Consider the following 20647-nt stretch of genomic DNA (forward strand, 5'->3'; position numbering starts at 1 on the left):
TTCTTCACTCTTCACATCAATTATCACTTTTGCTCATCCATTCACTTCGACGACCAGGCAGCTTGAATCATCTTTTTTGTTGTTCTAGACAAAAACCTACACATACGCCCTCAGAAACTCGACCAGCGCCATCATGGCCATGGCCTGCCCGTACGGCATGCTTGTGCGTGGGATATCTTTGTAATGCTGCAGATCGTGGCCCATGCCCGTACCAAACGACGTGTTTAGCAGCTCGCCCTCGGGTGTGATATTGTCCAGCACGGCGCGTATCGCCTTGACGGCCATGGGCTTGTGCTCCCGTCCAATGTACTTGCGCCTCTCCGCCTTGAGCAGGCCGTACGCGAAGCCGGCCGTCGCGCTCGCCTCGACGTAGGACCCTTCCTCCTCTGGCACGTCGAGCAGCGTGCGCCAGAGGCCGCTGGGCATCTGCAGGGGTCCGAGGGCCTCGCTCTGGCTGACGAGGGTGCTGAGCAGGTGGGCGCGGAGCGGGTCGTCGGGCTGGAGGTTGAGCAGCTCGATGAACTCGGGGATGACAATGGTGACCCAGGCGTTGCCGCGGCCCCAGCGGGCGTCGGCAAAGTTGTGGCCGCCCTCGTTGAAAGTCCAGCCGTGGAAGAAGAGACCGGACTTGTGGTCAAAGAGGTACTGGATGTGTAGGAGGAACTGGCGCTTGGCCTCCTCGACGTAGTGGGGCCGGTTGAGGATGAGGCCGATCTTGGCGAGGGGCATGACGGTCATCATGAGGGTGTCGTCCCACAGCTGCTGCTCGTTGACGTCGAGGTAGGTGATGTGCTGGAAGCCGCCAAACTTGGTGCGCGGCAGGTCGTGGTAGGCCCACTCGGCCCAGCTGTCGAGCCAGGGCAGGTAGGTCTGGTTGCCCGTCTTCTCGTAGACGCAGGCGAGGGTGAGGAAGACGGCCATGGTGTTGATGTTCTTGCCCTTGTGGCCCTCCTTGAACCGGGCCTGGAACCAGTCCTCGATGATCTTGAGCCATTGCGGGTCGTCGGTCAGCTCGTAGTACTTCCAGATGCCGTAGAGGCCGATGCCGTGCGTCCACTCCCAGTCGTTCCAGCCCTTGGTGTCAATGACCTGCCCGTCGGCCAGGGTCATGAGGAACTCGCCCGTCGTGTCCTTGATGTTGACGAGCTCGTGGATGAGGTGCTGGATCTGGCTGTGCACCTGCTCCGAGGCGATGTTCTCGACGTGGGTAGGCATTCTGGCGGTGTTGACGTGCGTCTGGGAAACGAGAGGCCAGAGATTTCTTCAGTATAATTAATTGTCTCGCCAGGTAACGCGCTCTCATGAGGGGATATGGGGAATATTTGAGCAATACGCGGCGGAATAACCTCCAGTACGCGGGGTTGCTTGGCTGCTCCCCCATGCGGGTGAACGCTACCCGAGGCCCACCCCGGGCTCTTGAACTTCTCTGCTGAGCTTCATGGACGCGGGAATCCATCGGTATCGGGGACCGACAGTCTCGAGGAGGATTTGGAGATTGGGGCCAATCGAGGGCCAAGGGTCCCTCACAGCGTGCCCAGGAACCTCACCGTCCTCACGTTGGTCTGGCGCTTGGTGCTAGCTGTCGGTCTCGTGGCATAGATGTCCCGACGTGCCCCGCTAGGTGACCTCGATCGCAAGCTCAGGGACTCCAATTTAGGTATCCTTCGGCGAAGGTTGAGATTTTAAACGAGTCGGGTGCGGGGAGCGTCTGACTCGACAGGCACAGCTCCACTTCCCCATGGAGAGTCAGATGCCATCATCGTGCTTCGGTCTAGCAACTGACGATGATGTGTTGAGATTCAACATCGTGAAGGAAGGGAGTATTCTGCTTATATTAGAGCCTGGCCCGTCCTCATCGCAAGGGGCCTCTGCTTGACCATCACCATGTGCGAATGGGCTACCCTGGACAGTACACAATACCCCATTGCATGACCACTCATCTTTGTAGACTTTCACACCTGGTATACCTCACTCCAGAGGGCAAGGTCACCCTCCTCTTTATTATGGTATTTGACGTCCTCAATATCATCACTATTGAGCAGCCGGAAGCACAGTTTCTAGGCAACGTGAAGAGCTCAATGTCCTCTCTGTCTTCTGCACACTGCTCGGGGCATAGATCAAGGTCCGACAGCGATAAGGTGTATAACGCAGTCGGTCAACTCCCGATACTCCCAATCGACCCCACATGCCATCGTGAGCCGATTCCAAGCGAGGGCTGACACGCTGAAGGATGCGCGTGGCGGCGAGGCACTTGGTGATGAAGCTGTCCCGCCGTTGTCGGATGGGAGCAGGATGGCTTCAGTGCGGCTTGCTGGGCGGGCAGTGCTCGTCAGACGCAGACAGTTCATATCTCAAGTATTGAACGCAGACTGCGACCATGAATCGTGACAGCATCCTTACGCGAATCCTTATCAGGGTGATTTAATCATCTCCGTGGGCCCTGATAGCATGTCGACCCATTGATGATAGACGATGGACCCCCTCCGCGATCGGAACGTCCCCTCATCATCCACGCCGCACGCGAACGCGACCAGGCGGGCCGGCAGTGGAGCGCCTGGCGTCTTGGTCCCTTGGAACATGATACGCATGATGCTATCTGGTCTATAAGCCTCCAGAAACCGTCTGGGGCCGGAGCTCAGTTGTGCGGTCCGAGGGGTTAAGTACGTGTACTTGTAGGATGCGACCTGCTCCTCGTCTGCGCGCGCATCTTTTGTAACCTGGTCAACACTCTTCATCCTTGATCTTACGACACACTACCTCACCATGGCCCAAGTCACACTGCCCCAGCCCTTTGCGGCCATCCCGCGCGAGTCGTTCCTCTTTGGCCCCTCGCCCATCCAGGACCTGCCCAGGATATCGGCGGCGCTGGGCGGCAAGGTCAACGTCTACGCTAAGCGCGAGGACTGCAACTCGGGCCTCGCTTTTGGCGGCAACAAGGTGCGCAAGCTCGAGTACCTCGCCTCTGAGGCGGTGGCCTCGGGCGCCGACACGCTCGTCTCCATTGGCGGCGTCCAGTCCAACCACACCCGCGCCGTGACGGCCGTCGCGCGCAAGCTCGGCCTCCAGGTCGCGACGCTCCAGGAGCACTGGGTGGACTGGGAGAACCCTGGCTACGAGCAGGTCGGCAACATCCAGCTCTCGCGCCTCATGGGCTCCGACGTCCGCCTCAACGCCGAGGGCTTTGGCATCGAGCACAAGGGCGCCCTCAAGAAGCTGACGGACGAGATCACCGCCAAGGGCGGCAAGCCATACTACATCCCCGCCGGCGCGTCCGACCACCCGCTCGGCGGTCTCGGCTTTGCGCGCTGGGCGTTTGAGGTCGAGCAGCAGGAGAAGGAGATGGGCGTCTTCTTCGACACCATCATCGTCTGCGCGGTGACGGGCTCGACGCTGGCGGGTATGATTGCGGGCTTCAAGCTCGCGCAGAAGAAGAACGGCTCCAAGCCGCGCAAGATTATCGGCATCGACGCCGCGGGCGAGGGCAAGGTGCAGCAGACGTTTGACCAGATTCTGCGCATCGCCAAGTTCACGGCCGAGAAGATTGGGCTCACCGCCGACGACATTACCGCGGACGATGTTATCCTCCGCGACGAGTGGAACGCCAAGATCTACGGCATCCCCGACGAGACGACCAAGGCGGCCATTCGCTTTGGCGCCGAGACAGAGGCCTTTATCACGGACCCCGTGTACGAGGGCAAGAGTCTGGCGGGCATGATGGACCTGATCAAGAACGGCGAGATTGCGGGCGGGAACTGCCTGTACGCACACCTGGGCGGGCAGTTGGCGCTGAATGCGTATACCAATATGTAGAGTGGCAGCCATGAATATGAAATGAAAGAACATGAAGTTGCCCGCAGTGTCCAATATTGGCTCCCAACCTTGAACGGCTGACTGCAGGCCGGAACCCTCATCAAAAGAGATACATATCCGGCTCTCAGAGGAGACTGTCAGTCAGCTTGTGCCACCCAAGACTCGGAAGAGAACCCAGCCACGTTGTGTGACACTTCTTTGCCTGATCAATGCGGCGAGGCGCGTCCAGATACTTGGTGGCTGCTGTGACACCCCTGACACTCGACCGCCTTGTCAGGAACAGGCCTCGTGGTATTGTGGTACCGCTTGGCACGGGTGCCACAGCATGTTCGCTCATTTCCAAGACTGGAGATACCGAGACGAGCATGCAGCATGCTTTGCAATCTATCTATGCACGTACTTGTATGTAAGATGCCACCATCATCTAGGGTAGGTTGCATTGCGGGAGATAAAAGCGGTCGCCAATTGTTGTCCGGCTGTTGATTCCGGCTGTCGGATCCTAGAAGTGCAGCCCGCGCTAGGCCTCTTTGGGCGCCCAAGAGGGCTGGCCACTGGTGTAAGACAGGAGAGCAAGCCATGTTCACTCACCACCGCGCGCAAGAAGCGCGCGATCTATGGTTGCTCTATGTGTGCATCATGTTATTCTCTTCACAGCTCTTTCAGCACTCGATTCCTCGGACGAAAATGCGTAGAGCTCACGAGCCAGAGCCACTGAATAACGCTGACGTCAGAGGGCGAGGCACAAGACGCAAGCCACAACTGCCCTGTGCTGCCTTGTCCGCCACGAGGCAAGCCATGTCATTAATTACTAGTTAGTAGATGGTGTCCGTGACTCCGTTCTTAGTCCTCACACGCCAAGCGAAACAAGATACTCCTCCCAACGTCGAAGCGAAGGCGAAATAAAAGTACTTTACCCAATGAATTTCACCAAGGTAATTAGGTAGTCGCCAGACTAGTGAGACGAGCCGGCCATCCCCCCGCATCCGGGCAGCGGATACGGCACATGCGGCATGCCCCCCGTTCGTCCGTGTGGACGACCGTCGACAGCCCAGAAGCTTTCGAGGCATCTCTATTGGCTTTGCGAGGGTTTCCAGAAGCCTGAGCCCATTCCAGGTGCGCGTTCATTGGCCCATGTGTGAACCAGGAGATGCTTACCAACCGCGAGATGACGCCTCGAGAGCTGCGAGTTGCGAGTTGCGACAGGGACCGATCGTCGCCCTCTCCGCACGAGGCACCCGCGCGCAATCTCACGAATCACAGAACGGATCTCATGGACGAGAAGACTGACTGGGGCTCCGCGTCTGGGGTCGGACTCGGGAATTGGGCTGCCTATGTCCGCTGCAATGAAATCAGACCGGATCCGATGGTGCATGATGCGCGCCCGGACACACACACCCACCTTGGCTGCCACCTTGGAGCCTCGTCGATCGAACTTGTCTTGCAAGGTGCGCAGAACCTACTATTCATGCCACATGGATTATTAGTTAGCGCCAGCACCTGCCATCGACCCCGTCGTGATGATAAATGGTCCGCTCTTCCCCCGCGTTGGGCCCGAGTCCTCCGGGGGTGTCAAGCTCTCCCTTCACCTCTCTCCTCCCTTTGGTCCTGCTCCCAGCTCATCCAACAGTCGGGCGATAACGCTCTCCTCTCTGCTCATCATACCTGCCTCTCGGAATGGAAGACAAGAACCCCTCAGCCCTCGAGGGCCAGCATGTGTCCAAGACCGGCATTGCCCAAGAGCGCGCAGAGCTGCTCGCCAGCCTCCCCGACCCAGACGCCGGGCTGAGCGACGAGGAGCGTCTTGCCATTGTATGTCTCACTTGCCCAGCTTTTTGAGTGTGATACTAACATATTGCCCCAACAGGACAAGAAGCTCATGTGGAAGGTCGACCTCTGGCTGATCCCCTGGCTCTCACTGCTCTACCTACTGTCCTTCCTCGACCGCACCAACATTGGCAACGCCCGCGCCGCCGGTCTCGAGGACGACATTGGCCTGGCCGACGGCGACTTTCAGATGGCCATCACCGTCTTCTTCATCTCGTACTCCGTCGCCGAGCCTCTCACCAACGCGCTGCTCAAGCGCCTCACGCCCCGCATCTTCTTCACCGGCATCATCATCTCCTGGGGCGTCATCATGACCCTCATGGGCCTCGTCAAGAACAATGCCGGTCTGCTCGCCGCGCGCTTCTTCCTCGGTGTCGCCGAGGCAGGCCTCTTTCCCGGCGTCAACTACTACCTCGGGTGCTGGTACAAGCGTTCCGAGATTGGCGTGCGCTCGTCCCTCTTCTTCTCGGCCGCCGCCCTCGCCGGCTCCTTTGGCGGTCTCCTCGCCGCCGCCATCACCAAGATGGACGGCATCGGCGGCATGAACGGCTGGGCCTGGATCTTCATCCTCGAAGGCATTGCCACCGTCTTTGCCGGCTTCTTCTGCTGGTGGATGGTCTTTGACTGGCCCGACACGGCCCGCTTCCTGACCCACGACGAGCGCGTCCGCGTCCAGCGACGCCTCATCCTCGACCGCCAGGGCCGCACCGCCGAGGACTTTGACAAGAGACACATCTACGCCGCCCTCAAGGACTGGAAGACGTACGGGTACATGGTCATCTACATGGGCTGCCTCTGCCCCCTGTACGCCTTCTCGCTGTTTCTCCCCACCATCCTGGGCGGCATGGGCTACTCAGGCACCCACCTGCAGCTCCTCTCCGTGCCGCCCTACGCTATCGCCGCCCTCCTCACCATCGCCGTCGGCTTCCTCGGCGACCGCACCCAGTGGCGCGGCTACTGCAACATGGCCACCGTCACCATCGGCATGGTCGGCTTCATCATGCTCATCGCCTCGAGCAACCCCCAGATCCAGTACGCGGGTACCTACCTCGGCGCCGCGGGCATCTACCCGACCATCTCCAACACCCTGTCCTGGGTCAACAACAACACAGAGGGATCCCTCAAGCGCGCCTTTGTCCTCGGCATGGTCGTCGGCTGGGGCAACCTCAACGGCGTCGTGTCCTCCAACATCTATCTCGACCAGGAGAAGCCCCGCTACTGGACTGGCCACGGCGTCGTCCTGGCGTATCAGGCTGTCTTCCTCCTCGGCGGCACCGTCTTTATGCACTTTGGCCTCAAGAAGCTCAACCGGGATCGCAGGGCCGGCAAGCTTGACGCCAAGTGGAACAGCCTGAGCGAGGAGCAGCGCTGGATCGAGGGCGATCACAGGCCGGACTTTGTGTACACCACCTGAGCGGTGGTTGCTTTGAAGTTGGCCCTTATTTGCACGTTCGGTGTGTTTTGAACGTTGGGAGATGATATAGTACCCGTATTGGATATGCGTTGAATGAGATTCTTTATGTTAGAAATCGTGCTGGGGCAACATGAGCGCATCATGTCGCTTGTGGCCTTATCTTCCATTGCCTCCCAAAAAGGCCACTGCCGTGACAGGACGCAGATGCAGTCTGCTAGCCTAGTTCACGCTCGCCTCGACCGTCTTCTCCCCCACGGAGTCGACCCTGCCCATGATCCTCACACTCTTCTCCTCGCGTAGCCACTGCACCACCAGCTCGCCGCCCTTGGGCGACTGCTGGGCTACTCGTAGGGCGTCTCCCTCGTGTTGGGGATGGTACTTGTCCAGTCGCGCCCTCGTCTCCGGGTTGCCCAAGGCATGCGGGATGATAGCCCGGTGAGCGGAGCCGGTCTAAACGCACCTTGGTGTCAGTTCTTCTGCTCTAATAGTAGACCGTAAATGAAGCACAACTCACCGCAATGTCCTCATCGGCGTGTCCCGGGAAGCAATGCATGACCCGCGAATGGATCTGCTCCGACGGTTGCGCCGATATCTGAAAGATGTAGGCATAGCTGTGCAAGGAAGACTAGATTTCCAAGTAAGCCAGTTGGTCCCCTTAAAAAGACGCTTTCATTTCCCACGCACCAACTTCTGCGGCTCCATCTGGACACCCGCCAAGTCAAGCTCAGGGCTGAACTCAATCAGCAGAAACTGGTCCTGCTTGTAGACGCCCAGCGGTTCTCCGTGGCCTTGCCACAAAGACGAAGTCGCCTCTTCAAAAAGACGTCTCAGCTCCTCCCATGTCTCGCTGCCCTTGGGGACGGCAGGGATGTTGGTCAACTCAGGGAACTCAATGCCCACGAGCTTCCCATCGCCCAGTGGGTTCTGGTGCTGCGACGCCGATATCACCCCATGGAACCGCGTCAGATACCGGAACGTCGGAGGCGGGTTGGCGACCGTATTGAAAAGATGCTCGGACATGGCGAGCGTGGCGTGACCGCACAGGGGGCCCTCGTTGGTGACATTGAACCAGCGCACAGCGTAATCCGCGCAGCTGCCGCCGGGGAGGGGCAGCACAAAAGCCGTCATGGGCAGGTTGATCTGCGTGCTAATGGCCTGTAGCTGCGCGTCCGGTGGGTAGAGCGCACACGGGAAGTCTTGGCCATCCTGGACGACGGCGGCGCCTTCGTCTGGCGAGTCCAGCACGATGACGGCGGCGGGATTGCCTTGCGCCGAGGGGGAAGAGAACGCATTGTATACCGTCGCAGTGATGGGCGCCATGGCGGACGACTGTTGGGTTTCGGTGAAAATAAGAAAAAGAAACCTGGGAAGAATGGTAATTTGTTTTATATCACCACGTGAGTCACCCGAGTGAGTCGGTGACTTGACCACAAGTTGGCGTGGAGTTCGGAGAGTGTGGACTGTGGAGACTCTCTCCCAGACTCCCAGCCCAGCTCAGTCAGCTGCCATTTCCTCTCCCCAACTGAGAACTCCCAACTCCCAAGTCCCAACGTCGGGGTCCTGCAAGGTCAAAGGCTGGTCTGGGGCCCCGGATCCCGAGCTCGCTCCGGATTTGATCATTCGTCTTCGGAGCTTCGTTCATCGAGTGCTGCTCAGCCTCTTCGACGTCCTGCGGGACTGCGTTTTCTGCAGAGTAGGCTGTGATGAGTCAATGTCGCTAAGCATGGCAAAGAATCGGAAAGCGTCATCGTCGTCACTGTCAAACTCATCCTGCATTCGGCCAGGGACTTGACTGGTACAGCAGAGCTCTTCATCACCTTGACAGCGCACCGCTTGAAGGGCTGGATACTCATTTCCCGCCAGGAGACTTCTGTACTGCCTGGCTGGAGCGTGGTCGAGCTTCGTATGACCAGCCGAGTCTTTCTCCGTGCTTTTCTTTTGGGTCTTGTCGTTTGCCATTCTTATCATTGAGACTTTGTCTTGTGTCTGTGGTTGCGAAGGTGGCTGTGGTCGTTTGAGAGACGAGGAGTATAGAAAGAAGATCAGAGGCTTGGATATTACCCCGCTCTTAAGAACTGGAGTTCAAAAGACTATCAGCTGTGACATCAGCCGTCTAGATGCCTGAATTAGGTAGGCGCGTGAGGTAGAGAAGACTGGACGGTTGATCACAGTGGCGGTCATCTGGTCTCTGAGCACTCTGCCTTAGAGCAGTTACAGGCGGTGCAGGAGATGAGTGCTTGTTGACCCGAGAGGAGCATACTATGAAGGTGTGTTTAAAAGCCTTGTTGTATTTAGCCATGTCTTGGTGGAAGCTCAACTTCGCTAGGCTTGATTGCGCCAATAATGTGCGCCCCAAGATATGGAAGAAAGGCATGCAGTATTTTCCTGGGATGACCTCTACTCACGTACGAATAGTTTTGAGCTTGTCTACTTATCTACATGTAGGTTGCAGCGATCCCTTAGAGTAATCGAGAGCCCCTTGAATATTGGAGAAAACTTGGGAAGCCTTGAAGTGATTCCCCAGAGCAGTGTTCATGTTGTCGAGTTTGAGTCGAGTTCGAAGTCACAGTGAAATGGCTCCCTTGGTAACACATGCGTCTACCGGCGCAGTCAACTGTGAGAAAGCAGTTTTCGTTGGGTTACACAAAGTGGTGGCCAGACACCAGCAAGGACGCTTGCTCTGCCATTGTGATCACAACATTCTCACCTACGGCGGATAGCAAGACGCTCTTCTGTTTCCATTCAACCACGGACAGTCCTCCACAGCCGCGACTGATTACTCCAACTGAGAAATCATTCTTTCTTGACAGATCCAGTCTTTCCCCTATCTGGATGCCTATTACTTACCCAATTTGGCATATTATTCGCAGCCTATCAAGCCCGACATCCGTTCCTCACGAGTCACGACTCCAACATGTGGCGACCGACTTGGGGTAACCCCTTCGCCAACCTGCACGCCAAAGCCGAGAGAATGCGCGCGCCCGCCTGGGCATGCCAAGTGGGCACTCGGCTTTAAGCGAATTGACATTTCGCACTCGCTCGTGTGCATATGCAAAGGCCCAGTGGAGGAGGGCGGACATACGGTGGGAATGGCCGCGGGTTGGAGGCACCACTGCGTGGGCCAAGATGTTGGGGTCACCAGTCGTTGTCACTTTGAGGGCTCTATTACATAGGCAGCAAGACCCCCATTAGCCCGAGGCTCCAACTGTCCTTGGTGACTGTACCTCGATAATCATGGCCAAGGCCTTGCACACATTATGCGCGAGCGAAGCGCAAGAGTGCATCCTGCGCGGTAACTTCACGGTCGAGGCATACACTGAGGCGCTCCTTGACCGGGTGGCCGCGCGCGACAGCGAGGTCCATGCCTGGGCGACGCTCGACCCTCTCCATGTGTTGGAGCAGGCACGACGGTTGGATCGAATACCGAAAGACCAGCGAGGACCATTGCACGGGTTTGTCATTGGCGTCAAGGACGTCATCAACACCGAGGGTGAGTCCTCGATCATGCTTTGCGACATGGAGGGAATTTGAGACTCACAGGGCAGCACAGACTTTCCCACCAAGCACAACTCTCCGTTACACCAAGATGATCCTACCTTGATCGACGCGACATCTGTCGCCATCCTCCGCGCGAACGGCGCCCTCATCATGGGTAATACATTGCCCAGCCTGCCCCCCTTTGCCGTGTGACATGTCGCTCATCGAGTATCACAGGGAAGACCAGGACCACCGAGTACGCAGTGGTGGCCGTCACGCCTGGGACCAAGAACCCCCATGATCCGTCACGCTCGCCAGGCGGTTCATCATCTGGCTCCGCAGCGGCCGTGGCCGACTACCAGGTGCCCATTGGCCTCGGCACGCAGACGATCGGCTCGATCATGCGCCCGAGCTCGTTCAACGGCGTGTACGGCTTCAAGCCTACGTGGAACAGCATCAGCAGCGAGGGACAAAAGGTGACGAGCCCGACACTGGACACCTTTGGCTTCATGGCGCGCGACCCTCGTGATCTGCGGAAACTGAGCGACGTCTTTGGGCTGAAGGATGACGAGGCGCCTAGAAAGGGGGAGATGATCGCGGGTCAAAAGTTTGCGATCCTCCGACCACCCATGTGGAAGAACGCCGGCCCCGGCACTGTCGCGGCCATGGAAATGGCAGGGCAGATTCTCCGTGACGCAGGCGCCACAGTGGACGAGATTGCGCTGCCGTCCGACTTTGAAAATGTCCTCAAGCTGCAGACGGATGTCCTGCGCCACGAAATCCAGGTCGTCTTCCACCGCGAGAGCACTTGCGTCAGGGACACGATGAGCAAGGAGTTGGTCGCTGCCACCGCGGGCATTGAGGGAACCCCAAGACGAACGTTTCTCAGGTCGTTCGATGCGCTAGCTGCTCTGAGGGGCAAGATGGATGAGATTGCGAGCGACTACGCGGCCATCATTGCGCCCAGCTCGGTGGATGTCGCGCCCGTGACCGATACGTGGACTGGTGATCCCCAGTTCAACGGCATGTGGACGGTGAGTGTCTGCCTTGAAGGGATGAGTTCGTGAGGCTAATCGATTTGATGCAGGGTCTTCATACGCCCGCGATCAACGTGCCTGGATTCGCTGGTGAAGGCGACATGCCCGTTGGCGTCACGCTGGTCAGTGGCCGGTATCGCGACGAGCACCTGCTGCAGGTGGCTGCGAGTGTCGGTCCGCTTTTCAGTGAGCGAGGAGGATGGAAGTCGAAGTTGGCGTAGTTGGTATCTTGAAGGATAGACATTAGACACGTCTGCATAGCGATGGGTGTTTGTTTGTTGACGCGACTTGGGCTGTAGAAACAAGAGAGAAACTCTGTGTCAACTCATGACGATAGGGTACACCATGGTATCAATAAACGGCGAAGGTATCAATCTCGCGTCTGCGCATGAGCGCACTCCGATGCTCGCTTCGCATCTGCAGAGACAAGTCTTGAATGAATCAGGCTGAATCTTGACATCGGGATTGAGGTTTGACTCTTGAGGTTATCGGGTTTTAGCATCGCCTGCGTCATCGTCGCCACGGACCGACCCACCCATGCTGGACACAATAAGATACTCATATACCATGCCTAATCCGCAGTTCGCTTGCACGCCTCTTTAACGAATACCCTTGATTTGCAACCATCTCAGTCTCACCTCAGCTCAGCTGTACTGACGATTCTCAACCTCTTGTTGCTCGACTCAAGCTCAATCTCATCTATATCAACCTCGCCCAACGCCATGCTAGCGACGCATCACAAGGACAGCAACAACCTCGAGCTCGCGTCCCTCATCACCTCCGACGACGAAGAAGCCGCCATCTCCTCCTCGTCTTCCCCCGACGCGCCTCTCGCCATGCCAGCACAATCTCAGCCCTCCACCATGCCACAACCAAAATGGTTATCACAGACCACAGCGCGGACGTGGTCCTCCCGCATCCTCCCACTGCTCGCGCGCATCGTCCGCCCCCGTCTCACATGGCGATATGCCCTCGGCGCGTCCATCATCCTGTACTACCTCTACTGCACCATCCGCCAGACACACCTCCTCGCATCCCCTCTGCCCTCGTACACGGGGCCCCATGGCGTCGGCGCCGTCGATCTTGAGGTCCCCCTTCCGGATGGTCCGCAGAGCATATCAGAGCACACCTTCAAAGACGGCTCCCCAGCCTTCGAGGTAGAGTCCCTCCTCGTCACGCTCTACTACCCCACCGATCCAGCCTTTCGCTCCAAAAAGCCACGATACACATGGATCCCCAAGCCCGTCTCACTCACGGCGCGCGGGTACGCCAAACTCGCCGGCTTCGATAACTTCATCACCCGCCCTGTCATGACCTTCTTCCTCTGGGCGGTGGGCGGCGGCATCACCATCCCCGCCGAAGTGGACGCACCCTTACTCGAGTCCAACGACAAGCTATCCCCCTTGGTCTTCTCCCATGGCATGGCCAGCTCACGCACCGACTACACAAACTTCCTGGGAGAACTCGCCTCACGCGGCCAGGTCGTCGCCGCCATTGAGCACAGAGACGGATCCTCCCCTGGCTCCCTCATCAAACTCAACGCAAACGACGCCACCGGCGGCCGAGAAAGACTGCATTTCAAGTCATCAGAGCTCAAGGAAGACGTCGACACCCCCAAGTTCAAGGAGCTACAACTCGCCTACCGCGACGCCGAGATCCTCGCCGCCATCGACCTCTTCGCCGCCCTCAGCAAGGGTGCCCCCATCAACAACACTCGTGCGCACGTTGACACCCTCTCCTCCTGGGCCGGACGTCTCGCCATGGACAGACTCCTCATCGGCGGCCACTCCTACGGCGCAACAGGCGCGCTGCAGGCTCTGTCCACCGTGGCCCCAGATGCCATTGGCGGCATCATCCTCGATCCAGGCAAAGGCTCTGGGCCCCTGAACAAGGACACCAAAGTTCCCCTGCTCATCGTTCACTCCAACTCGTGGAGTCGAAAGGTGAGCCCGTTCCACGGCCGTCCGCACTTTGACACGGTTCGCGACCTTGTTCGCGATTCTCCCGCCCCCGGCTGGTTTCTCACCTCCTTGGGCACTGCCCACCCCAGCGTGACTGACGCACCGCTCCTCGAGCCACTCCTCTTGAGCTGGACGACTGGTGCGAACCTGGACGTCAAGGGTGCGTTGAAGGAATACGTCAATGTGGCGGACGAATTTTACCATTATCTTTTCGAGGGCAAGACCAGTCAGGGTGGTCTGCTTGCTGAGGCGGTCACGCACGAGGAATACGGCAAATGGATCAGTGAAGAGAGGAAAAAAGAGTTCTCCATGGACAAGGCGAAGTTATGGGAAGTGCACGTCAGTCCACAATTGTAGATGTTTCCCTATTTTTGTTTTACCACATTAATGATGACACGACAGCAAGTATGAGTAGCAATTCATTAATCCTATTTTCTATCTCTCGGGCAACACTGTTCAGACTGTTCCAACCCTGGTTTGCCCTTCAGAGCCCCAGCCATCGTTTGTTTTCCATGTATAAATCCCCCCAACCACCATCGTCATCCAGTTGAATTGTATACTTGGTCGTCATAGAAATGCTGGTGAGCTCCCCATAGTACTGTCTGCTGTGCTGCCTGCCACTCTCTGGCGTCGACTGCTTAAGAATTGCTCGACCATTACCTTACTACCACTGTGCTCTGTACCGCTGCGGGCACTCGGGGGCACGTTCTCTCCGGCAATGTCCTTGCGATAGCTCCGAGGCGGCGTGTCCACCACGACCCTGCCAAACTGCCTCTCCACAGCGGCCGTGAGTCCAGGACTGGAGTGTGTCGATGAGGCGCCGGCGCGCCCTTCCATGCGAGCGCGACGCTTCAACAAGGCCTCCTCGCGGCGGGAAGCGCTGTTCATCGACATTGCTTGAAGAGAAGCAGTCGGACGAAGGGTCGCATAATTCCCACTCGTCGCGGTACGCAGGTTGCTGGCAGTCAAAGCGGGCATAGACGGTGCCATCCGAAGCGAGCTGCGCACGGGAATGGGCGGCTTGAGGGCACCTGTATCCTCCCCACCCGTGGGTGCCTTGTTCTCTGTATCATCCATCCGGCGGCCTAGGGCTGCTTCTCCAGAAGGTTTGTCAACGACGGCCCTCACCGGTGTAATTTCAGTGGACGAGCCTGCTGCATATGATGGAGACTGGGCAAAGTCGCCTGACGAGTCGATTTCCGCCCATTCCCGCACATGTCCCACACGAGGTGAAATCTGAGGCTCGTTTGCGGTCCATAGCTTGGATGAAGTGTGATTGACAGGTTCGTCCAGCTTAGAGGCATGAGAGCTCAGCCACGTCTTCCACTCCACCGAGCTAGCGTGCGAGACTTCGCGGATTGGCGAAGGCTGAGGCGATCGTTTGCGGTCTTGTAGATAGATCACTGCCATTCCATGGTCATCAGTGGGTGCCCGGGAGACAGGGGAGCAACCCTTGGCGTCTGAGGAGTAAACACTACCCGCGCAACTGTCGTGGTCGTTCATCTCTGACTTTTCAGGGGTTCGGTGCCGTGGTGGGAGACTGACAGCGGACATGGACCCCAGATACTCGGTATCCTATACACGAGCAGGTTTCTGAACGTCATCGGCAGCGGCCGCCGCCAAGTTGCTTTGCAACGCCTTCCGGAACGGGCTGGTGGTGCGGAACATATGGCTTGTTGGGCTCGCGAAGAATGTCGACATCCGCCGTTCGCAGGCTGTGGGGTGATCGGCATCGCGGTGCGTGACAAAGCTCGCTTTGCCAGGTGAGTCGCTCGCCTTTCCCGACCACGGGTTTGGCGAGCCTTCGCTTGATGTTAGGCTATATGAAATCCGAGGTCTGGTCCTCGGGTTGCTCTTAGTTGTCCCAGCACTCTCTCTGGCTGCGCTCTTGTTGTCTTGGAAGACGTCATTATCGTCACGAACACAGCGGATTGTTGGTGGGGAGTAATCACCAGACCTGACCTGGTCAATAGAGCTGCTTCGTGGAGGCGCTTTGCCATGAGCCTTAATACCGTGCATATTCTCTTCTCGTTCCTTCGCCTGGCGCATCTGAATCTCGTTTGCACGTTTGATCAGCGCAGAGTACACTCTCTGGCTATCAAGGGAGCCCAGCTGTGATGTGACAGTGTCTTGGCCTGTCGAATCTTCCAAGGGTGCCGGAGAAGAGCTGTGGGCTCCTCTTTCGCGGATCACGGGCAATCGTTGACAGTCCCAATCCACCTGCGTCGGTTGGCTGAGCACGGTGTTGGTGACCGAATCGGTCCAGCTAGTCACACGCGACTTGTCATCGGTATTCGAATGTTGATCGACGCTTTCGAGACTTCCCTGACGAGATTCAACCTGGTGGTGGGAATCGACAGCCTGCAGCATCGCGATTCGAGATGGTCCCCGGGAGACTGTTGCTCCTTCGCTTTCAGCTGCTATCACTGGGCTGGGGAAGCTCTCGTCCGTGTTGCGAAGTTGGTATTGACCATTGATCTCGGAGGACGATCCAAAAGAAGACTTTTGCCGTCCGAAAAAGCCCTTCATTCTCGTCTTCAGTGTGCTTGATACTTTTCTAGCCTTTGCACGCAAGCTGCCTCCTTTGGGCACCGCCAAGGAGTCGCCGGAAAACGCCGAAGATAATGCTGTGCTGTTATTGCTGCTGGTGCGCAGTGACTTCCTCAGCCCCAAGGATCCATCAGTGCGTCTCATCTTTGATCGGAAGAGCATGGATGGTTGAGACTTGAGTTCCGAACGACTCGCGGCTTCGCGACACTCATCCATGGTTGCAGTTTCATCTATCCCCAGCCCAAGGCGGCTGACTGTGTGCGACATTGTGTTTTCATGCCTGCCACGCAGAAAGCTCATCGACTTTGGTGCGCGCAGCCCCTGGTTGGTGCTGGCCTGGAGAGGTCTGTTCTCTTTTCCGACGTTGCTGTGTAGCAAAGACAACGGAACTGGACTTTCTTGACGGTTTGGGCCATTGCTGTAATAGCCGCTTTTGAACTGCGAGTCCGAAGTCTCGTACAATGATCTGGATTTGCGAAGTCGCGAATAAGGCACAGGATCTGAATCGTCTTCGAGGGTGCAGTAGCCGTCGCTGACGCGAAGCTCTCGGATGCGATCTAACGTTTGCGAATCGTAGCTGGACATGCAGTCTTCCGAGATCACGCTCCCATCACGTATGTTCTTCCTCGGGTCTGTTGACATAGGCCTCAAGGAACGTCCGCTCGCCCGACCTGCCAAATGCTTCCTTGGACGCCCATCCGGCCCTGCGAACCGAATGCTCTTCTGGCGGCGAAGACCTTGAAGCCCATCAGGCCCATCTTGCATGGCAGCTGTTTGTCGGGGAAAGCTTTGGTGAGCTGTCCATTGATTGCCTTCGACTTGCTCAGATTGATGATAGTACCATGGTGCCATGCCCTGAGTGTGGCGACCGTAGAAGCGCTCAAAGGATATGCGTGCAGCGATACGTGCGTCCCTCTCGCCCACCCCGTGAATTGCGTCGAGTTGAGATTCCTTGCCGTGAACAATGGAGCTGGCCGACTTGCTGCGAGGAAGAGTTTGTGGCCTCTTCCTTTTGGTGCTGTGACGACGAAGCATGCCAGAATGATATGGCCGATATTCGTGTACGTGGAATAACTCGACAAGTGTCAGTGGAAATGGGAATGATAAACAGAGAATGGAAAGGCATCAGTGATTTCGAACAACATGGGCCATCCTTGGTACTTTGGCAAGGTATCATTGTGGAAGGTGCATTGGCGGGGAGCAGGAGCGTAACTCACTGTGTTCGCACTTGCCCAACTTCCTTGGTGCGGAATATGAGGTACCTTAGGTACCTTACTAGGAATTCAATCAGAGTCGGGCAGCTGTTGAAAAGGAAATAATATTGGTGGTCGGGGTGTCTTCATGTGCAGTCTAAAATCAAACAAGATCCCACAAACCAGCTATACAAACAGCCAAGCACACTGATCAAAATCAACGAAATATGAACCCATGTTGTCTACGCCAATCTGCTATACTCAAGGTGTATGCATCCCATCCAATCATACATTAACTTCCCCGTGCCTAGATGTTGAGCTCTGCGATGAACTTGTTCAGTTCCTCGTCGACAGCAACGCGGACCTTCTCGCTGAGCTTGGCGGCCTTCTCCTCGAAGTGCTCGAAGTGGTGGAAGCCCTCGGCGATCTTCTCCTGGACAATCTCAATGTCGTCCTCAATAACAGCTCCAACCTTCTTCATGGTGGAAGGGGCGCGCTCAACCTTGTAGCTGCCAGCCTCCATGATCTTGGAGAAGTTGCTGCAGCCGCCGCCGTTCCAGGCAAGCAGGTTGGGGGTGGCGGAGTCGGGCAGACCGCTCAGAGCACCCTCAGTGGCAACGGAGATGAGGCTCTTCTTGAGCTCCTTGGGGGTGATCTCGGCAACAGCGTACTCGGAGTCGCCGGCAGGCTGGAGAGAGAGGTAGTACGCGAGGAGACCAGCAAGATGAGGAGAGGCCATGGAAGTGCCAGAGATGGTGTTGATGGCGTAGGGGGATCCAATCCAAGTGGACTGGATGCTGACGCCAGGGCCGAAGATGTCAGTGCACTTTCCATAGTTGGAAAAGTACGCACGGTCGTCGTTGAGGTCCGAGGCACCAACTGTGAGAGGGAGCTCGGCAGCGGCGGGAGAGTACTTGCAAGCATCGGCGTTGTCGTTGCCAGCGGCCACGGCAAAGTGAACACCAGCCTGAACGGCGGCGTTCACGGCGGCGTCGAGGGCGGAAGTCTTGCCACCACCGAGGGACATGTTGGCCACAGAGCCCTTGAAGCCCTTGCGCTTACCGTCCTTCGCGGCCTTGACTTGCTTCTCGTGAGACTTGGCAGCCCAGTCTACACCGGCGACAACGTCGGCCATGCTTCCGGAACCATTGGAACGGAGCACCTTGACAGCGTAGATGTTGGCCTTCTTGGCCACACCGTACTTCTTACCGGCGATGGTACCGGAGCAGTGGGTACCGTGACCGTTGCCATCTTCGTCGGCATCGCCAGAGGGGATCGTGGCACCCCAGTGAGCACGGTCCTCAAAGTCGACGTGCTCAGTGTTGGTACCAGTGTCGATCACGTAGGCATCAACACCCTCGCCGGCATCTTCGGCATACAGGTACTTGTTGAACGTGCCAAAGCCGAGGGTATCACGGTGCGAGACACGGGCAAGACCCCAAGGAGCCTGCTTCTCGGTCTCTCCATCGCACTTGTCCTCGGTGACAGAGTCCTGAACATCAATGGGAAGCATTGTGTGAACAATGGTGTCACGCTCGATGTACTCGACCTGTTACATGCGTTAGTTTAGGTGACACAAGGGCCGCGAGCTAAGCAAAGCTTACATCAGGGTGGTTGCGAATCTGCTCAATCACATCCGGGTGGAAGTGACCGGCATATCCTTTGAAGCCCTCACCAATGGCAAATTGGTGCTTGAGGCCACCAAAGGCCTTGCCAAAGAGGTCATCGGTGAGGCCACGCTTGCGGAGCTCGAGGTACTGGTCCTCGGCAGGCTTCTGCTCGTGGAAGGCCTGAACCCAGGTGTGGTGGTTGTCGGCGGCGGAGTTGTCGACGTGGTCCTTGAACTTGATGATGTACGAGTCCGGGATTTGGTCCGCATCGATGGAGCTGAGGATGGGCGCAGCATCACCGTGGATAGTCTCGGTTGTGAATGAGGCGGCCTGGGCGGCAACCGCCAGGGACAAGGCTGCGATGCTCTTCATGGTGTCGCGATTCTGGGACGTCTACCGGAGACGCTGGGAAAAGGACGTGATAGAAGAAAATAAAAGAATTTGAGCCTCCCGAAACACGCGGAAGATGATGATTTGATGAAGAATGGTGATGGATGATGGAGGAAGGAGGATGGGAGGAGGAAGGTCGGGGAAGAGGGAGGGACGAGGCAGAAGCATGACGAGCTACGGCATGCTGATAAAGAGCATCCGGAGCGGCAACAGTGACGCATCCAGTCACCAGGCGCGGACGATAGCAGGATGTGGACCGATCTGTCTCAGCCAGGCTTAGCGCAGTGCCTCGGGGCCAATGGAACAGCAAAGCCGGTTTCCACAGCGATGCGATAACGGATTCAATGGTGCGATTCCGCCTCACACGGATAAGCAAGTACTGCTACTTGGCGCACCCTAGTGGTTCCTGCATCAGCTGGTCATTGACGCTGCCGTGTCGAAGACGCAAACTTGACATCCGTAAGAATATGCATCGGTGAGCTTCATCATTTGTAGTCTGATAGTCGATAGCAATCACGCAGGGACAACATTATCCTTCATTTTTCCATCAGTCAGCGACCAATGGACTATCAACCGCCTCGTGTACTAGACTGGCCTCGGCTGGGGAAGCCAAAACCGATGGTTACAATCAGGTACCACTACTTGCTGCTGCCTGCGGTACCTTCCCCTAGCGGCAACCAAATGCGGGGGAAGCTCTTCCAAGCTGTCCGCCTGATCTTGCGCAGGGTCATTCTCATAGAGCACGTGCTCAGCTCTTGACTGTCTCAGTGTGGCTGATATTCCGTTATCTTTAGCTATTGGAGCGCGACGGGAATACTCATGTATACCTTCGTAGCCAAAGAACGGTAATGTTTTGGACTGAAACTCGTGAGCTTTGTGAGCGTCAGTTAGTGGAGTCAAACAGCGATGCGGCTTAGCTGGGGAAGTGTGGCTGTGCTGCCGCTGATCATTCCCCTAAGTCACACCTACCCTAGAGTCCGACCCAGTAGTCGGTGTGTCTGTCGCAGAGAGCTCAATGTGCGTAGACTATAAGGCAGGGACATGAGTTCCTGTTCTGAATCCTGGGAATCTGGGTTTTGGAAAGGGACCTGAAGAAATCTCACGGTCGAGTACTAGATTGTGGTTCTACGTACGAATATGAGGCTTTGTGTCGGCGTCAAAAATAAAGTAATCAACACAATGACATGCCGTCCGCGGGCCAAAGGTCTAGGATAATTACAGCACTGCCCACGCATCTCAGCAGAATTCACCAAGATACCGCATACTACCTACTAGTTAATCACTATCATACATTTCATTGCGCGTGGTGAAAAGTACATACCTATCCGCACGCTGCGCAACAATGAGGGTAAGCACTGTAAGCACTGTAAGACTGCCCAGT

The 20647-nt window shown here is 57.0% G+C and overlaps 9 protein-coding genes across 9 annotated transcripts; 4 read left to right on the forward strand and 5 right to left on the reverse strand.

Moving 5' to 3' along the window:
- Positions 1-96: 96 nt before the first annotated feature.
- On the reverse strand, positions 97-1215 carry F5Z01DRAFT_625524 (Six-hairpin glycosidase-like protein; the record flags this gene model as incomplete). Its single annotated transcript, XM_046261429.1, has 1 exon — positions 97-1215. The coding sequence occupies one exon, from the start codon at positions 1213-1215 to the stop codon at positions 97-99; it is 1119 nt and encodes a 372-aa protein (XP_046116415.1).
- Positions 1216-2763: 1548 nt separating this feature from the next.
- Positions 2764-3810, forward strand: F5Z01DRAFT_625477 (tryptophan synthase beta subunit-like PLP-dependent enzyme; the record flags this gene model as incomplete). The annotated part of the gene is made up of 1 exon (XM_046261424.1): positions 2764-3810. The coding sequence occupies one exon, from the start codon at positions 2764-2766 to the stop codon at positions 3808-3810; it is 1047 nt and encodes a 348-aa protein (XP_046116416.1).
- Positions 3811-3930: 120 nt separating this feature from the next.
- F5Z01DRAFT_231823 (uncharacterized protein) lies at positions 3931-4656 on the reverse strand. Its single transcript, XM_046258312.1, has one exon. It carries the CDS (start codon positions 4386-4388, stop codon positions 4017-4019), a length of 372 nt encoding a protein of 123 aa, XP_046116417.1. The 5' UTR covers positions 4389-4656; the 3' UTR covers positions 3931-4016.
- Positions 4657-5291: 635 nt separating this feature from the next.
- F5Z01DRAFT_230930 (major facilitator superfamily domain-containing protein) lies at positions 5292-7383 on the forward strand. The gene is made up of 2 exons (XM_046258308.1): positions 5292-5619; positions 5675-7383. The coding sequence occupies exons 1-2, from the start codon at positions 5485-5487 to the stop codon at positions 7046-7048; spliced, it is 1509 nt and encodes a 502-aa protein (XP_046116418.1). The 5' UTR covers positions 5292-5484; the 3' UTR covers positions 7049-7383.
- On the reverse strand, positions 7129-8527 carry F5Z01DRAFT_231805 (uncharacterized protein). Its single transcript, XM_046258311.1, has 3 exons — positions 7733-8527; positions 7563-7673; positions 7129-7498 (listed from the first exon to the last, which is right to left on the reverse strand). Exons 1-3 carry the CDS (start codon positions 8366-8368, stop codon positions 7268-7270), a joined length of 978 nt encoding a protein of 325 aa, XP_046116419.1. The 5' UTR covers positions 8369-8527; the 3' UTR covers positions 7129-7267.
- Positions 8528-10282: 1755 nt separating this feature from the next.
- Positions 10283-11783, forward strand: F5Z01DRAFT_625605 (amidase signature domain-containing protein; the record flags this gene model as incomplete). The annotated part of the gene is made up of 4 exons (XM_046261433.1): positions 10283-10538; positions 10599-10700; positions 10763-11559; positions 11613-11783. 4 exons carry the CDS (start codon positions 10283-10285, stop codon positions 11781-11783), a joined length of 1326 nt encoding a protein of 441 aa, XP_046116420.1.
- A 339-nt stretch (positions 11784-12122) lies between these two features.
- Positions 12123-14208, forward strand: F5Z01DRAFT_230825. Its single transcript, XM_046258305.1, has one exon. The coding sequence runs from the start codon at positions 12285-12287 to the stop codon at positions 13878-13880; it is 1596 nt and encodes a 531-aa protein (XP_046116421.1). The 5' UTR covers positions 12123-12284; the 3' UTR covers positions 13881-14208.
- Positions 14091-17108, reverse strand: F5Z01DRAFT_690748 (uncharacterized protein; the record flags this gene model as incomplete). Its single annotated transcript, XM_046266130.1, has 2 exons — positions 14091-15098; positions 15123-17108. The coding sequence occupies 2 exons, from the start codon at positions 17106-17108 to the stop codon at positions 14091-14093; spliced, it is 2994 nt and encodes a 997-aa protein (XP_046116422.1).
- Positions 17109-17376: 268 nt separating this feature from the next.
- On the reverse strand, positions 17377-19248 carry F5Z01DRAFT_690749 (peptidase S8/S53 domain-containing protein; the record flags this gene model as incomplete). Its single annotated transcript, XM_046266131.1, has 2 exons — positions 17377-18815; positions 18871-19248. 2 exons carry the CDS (start codon positions 19246-19248, stop codon positions 17574-17576), a joined length of 1620 nt encoding a protein of 539 aa, XP_046116423.1. The 3' UTR covers positions 17377-17573.
- Positions 19249-20647: the final 1399 nt, after the last annotated feature.

Source organism: Emericellopsis atlantica, assembly GCF_019669845.1.
Source record: "Emericellopsis atlantica unplaced genomic scaffold F5Z01scaffold_21, whole genome shotgun sequence".
Taxonomy (NCBI): Eukaryota; Fungi; Ascomycota; class Sordariomycetes; order Hypocreales; family Bionectriaceae; genus Emericellopsis; species Emericellopsis atlantica.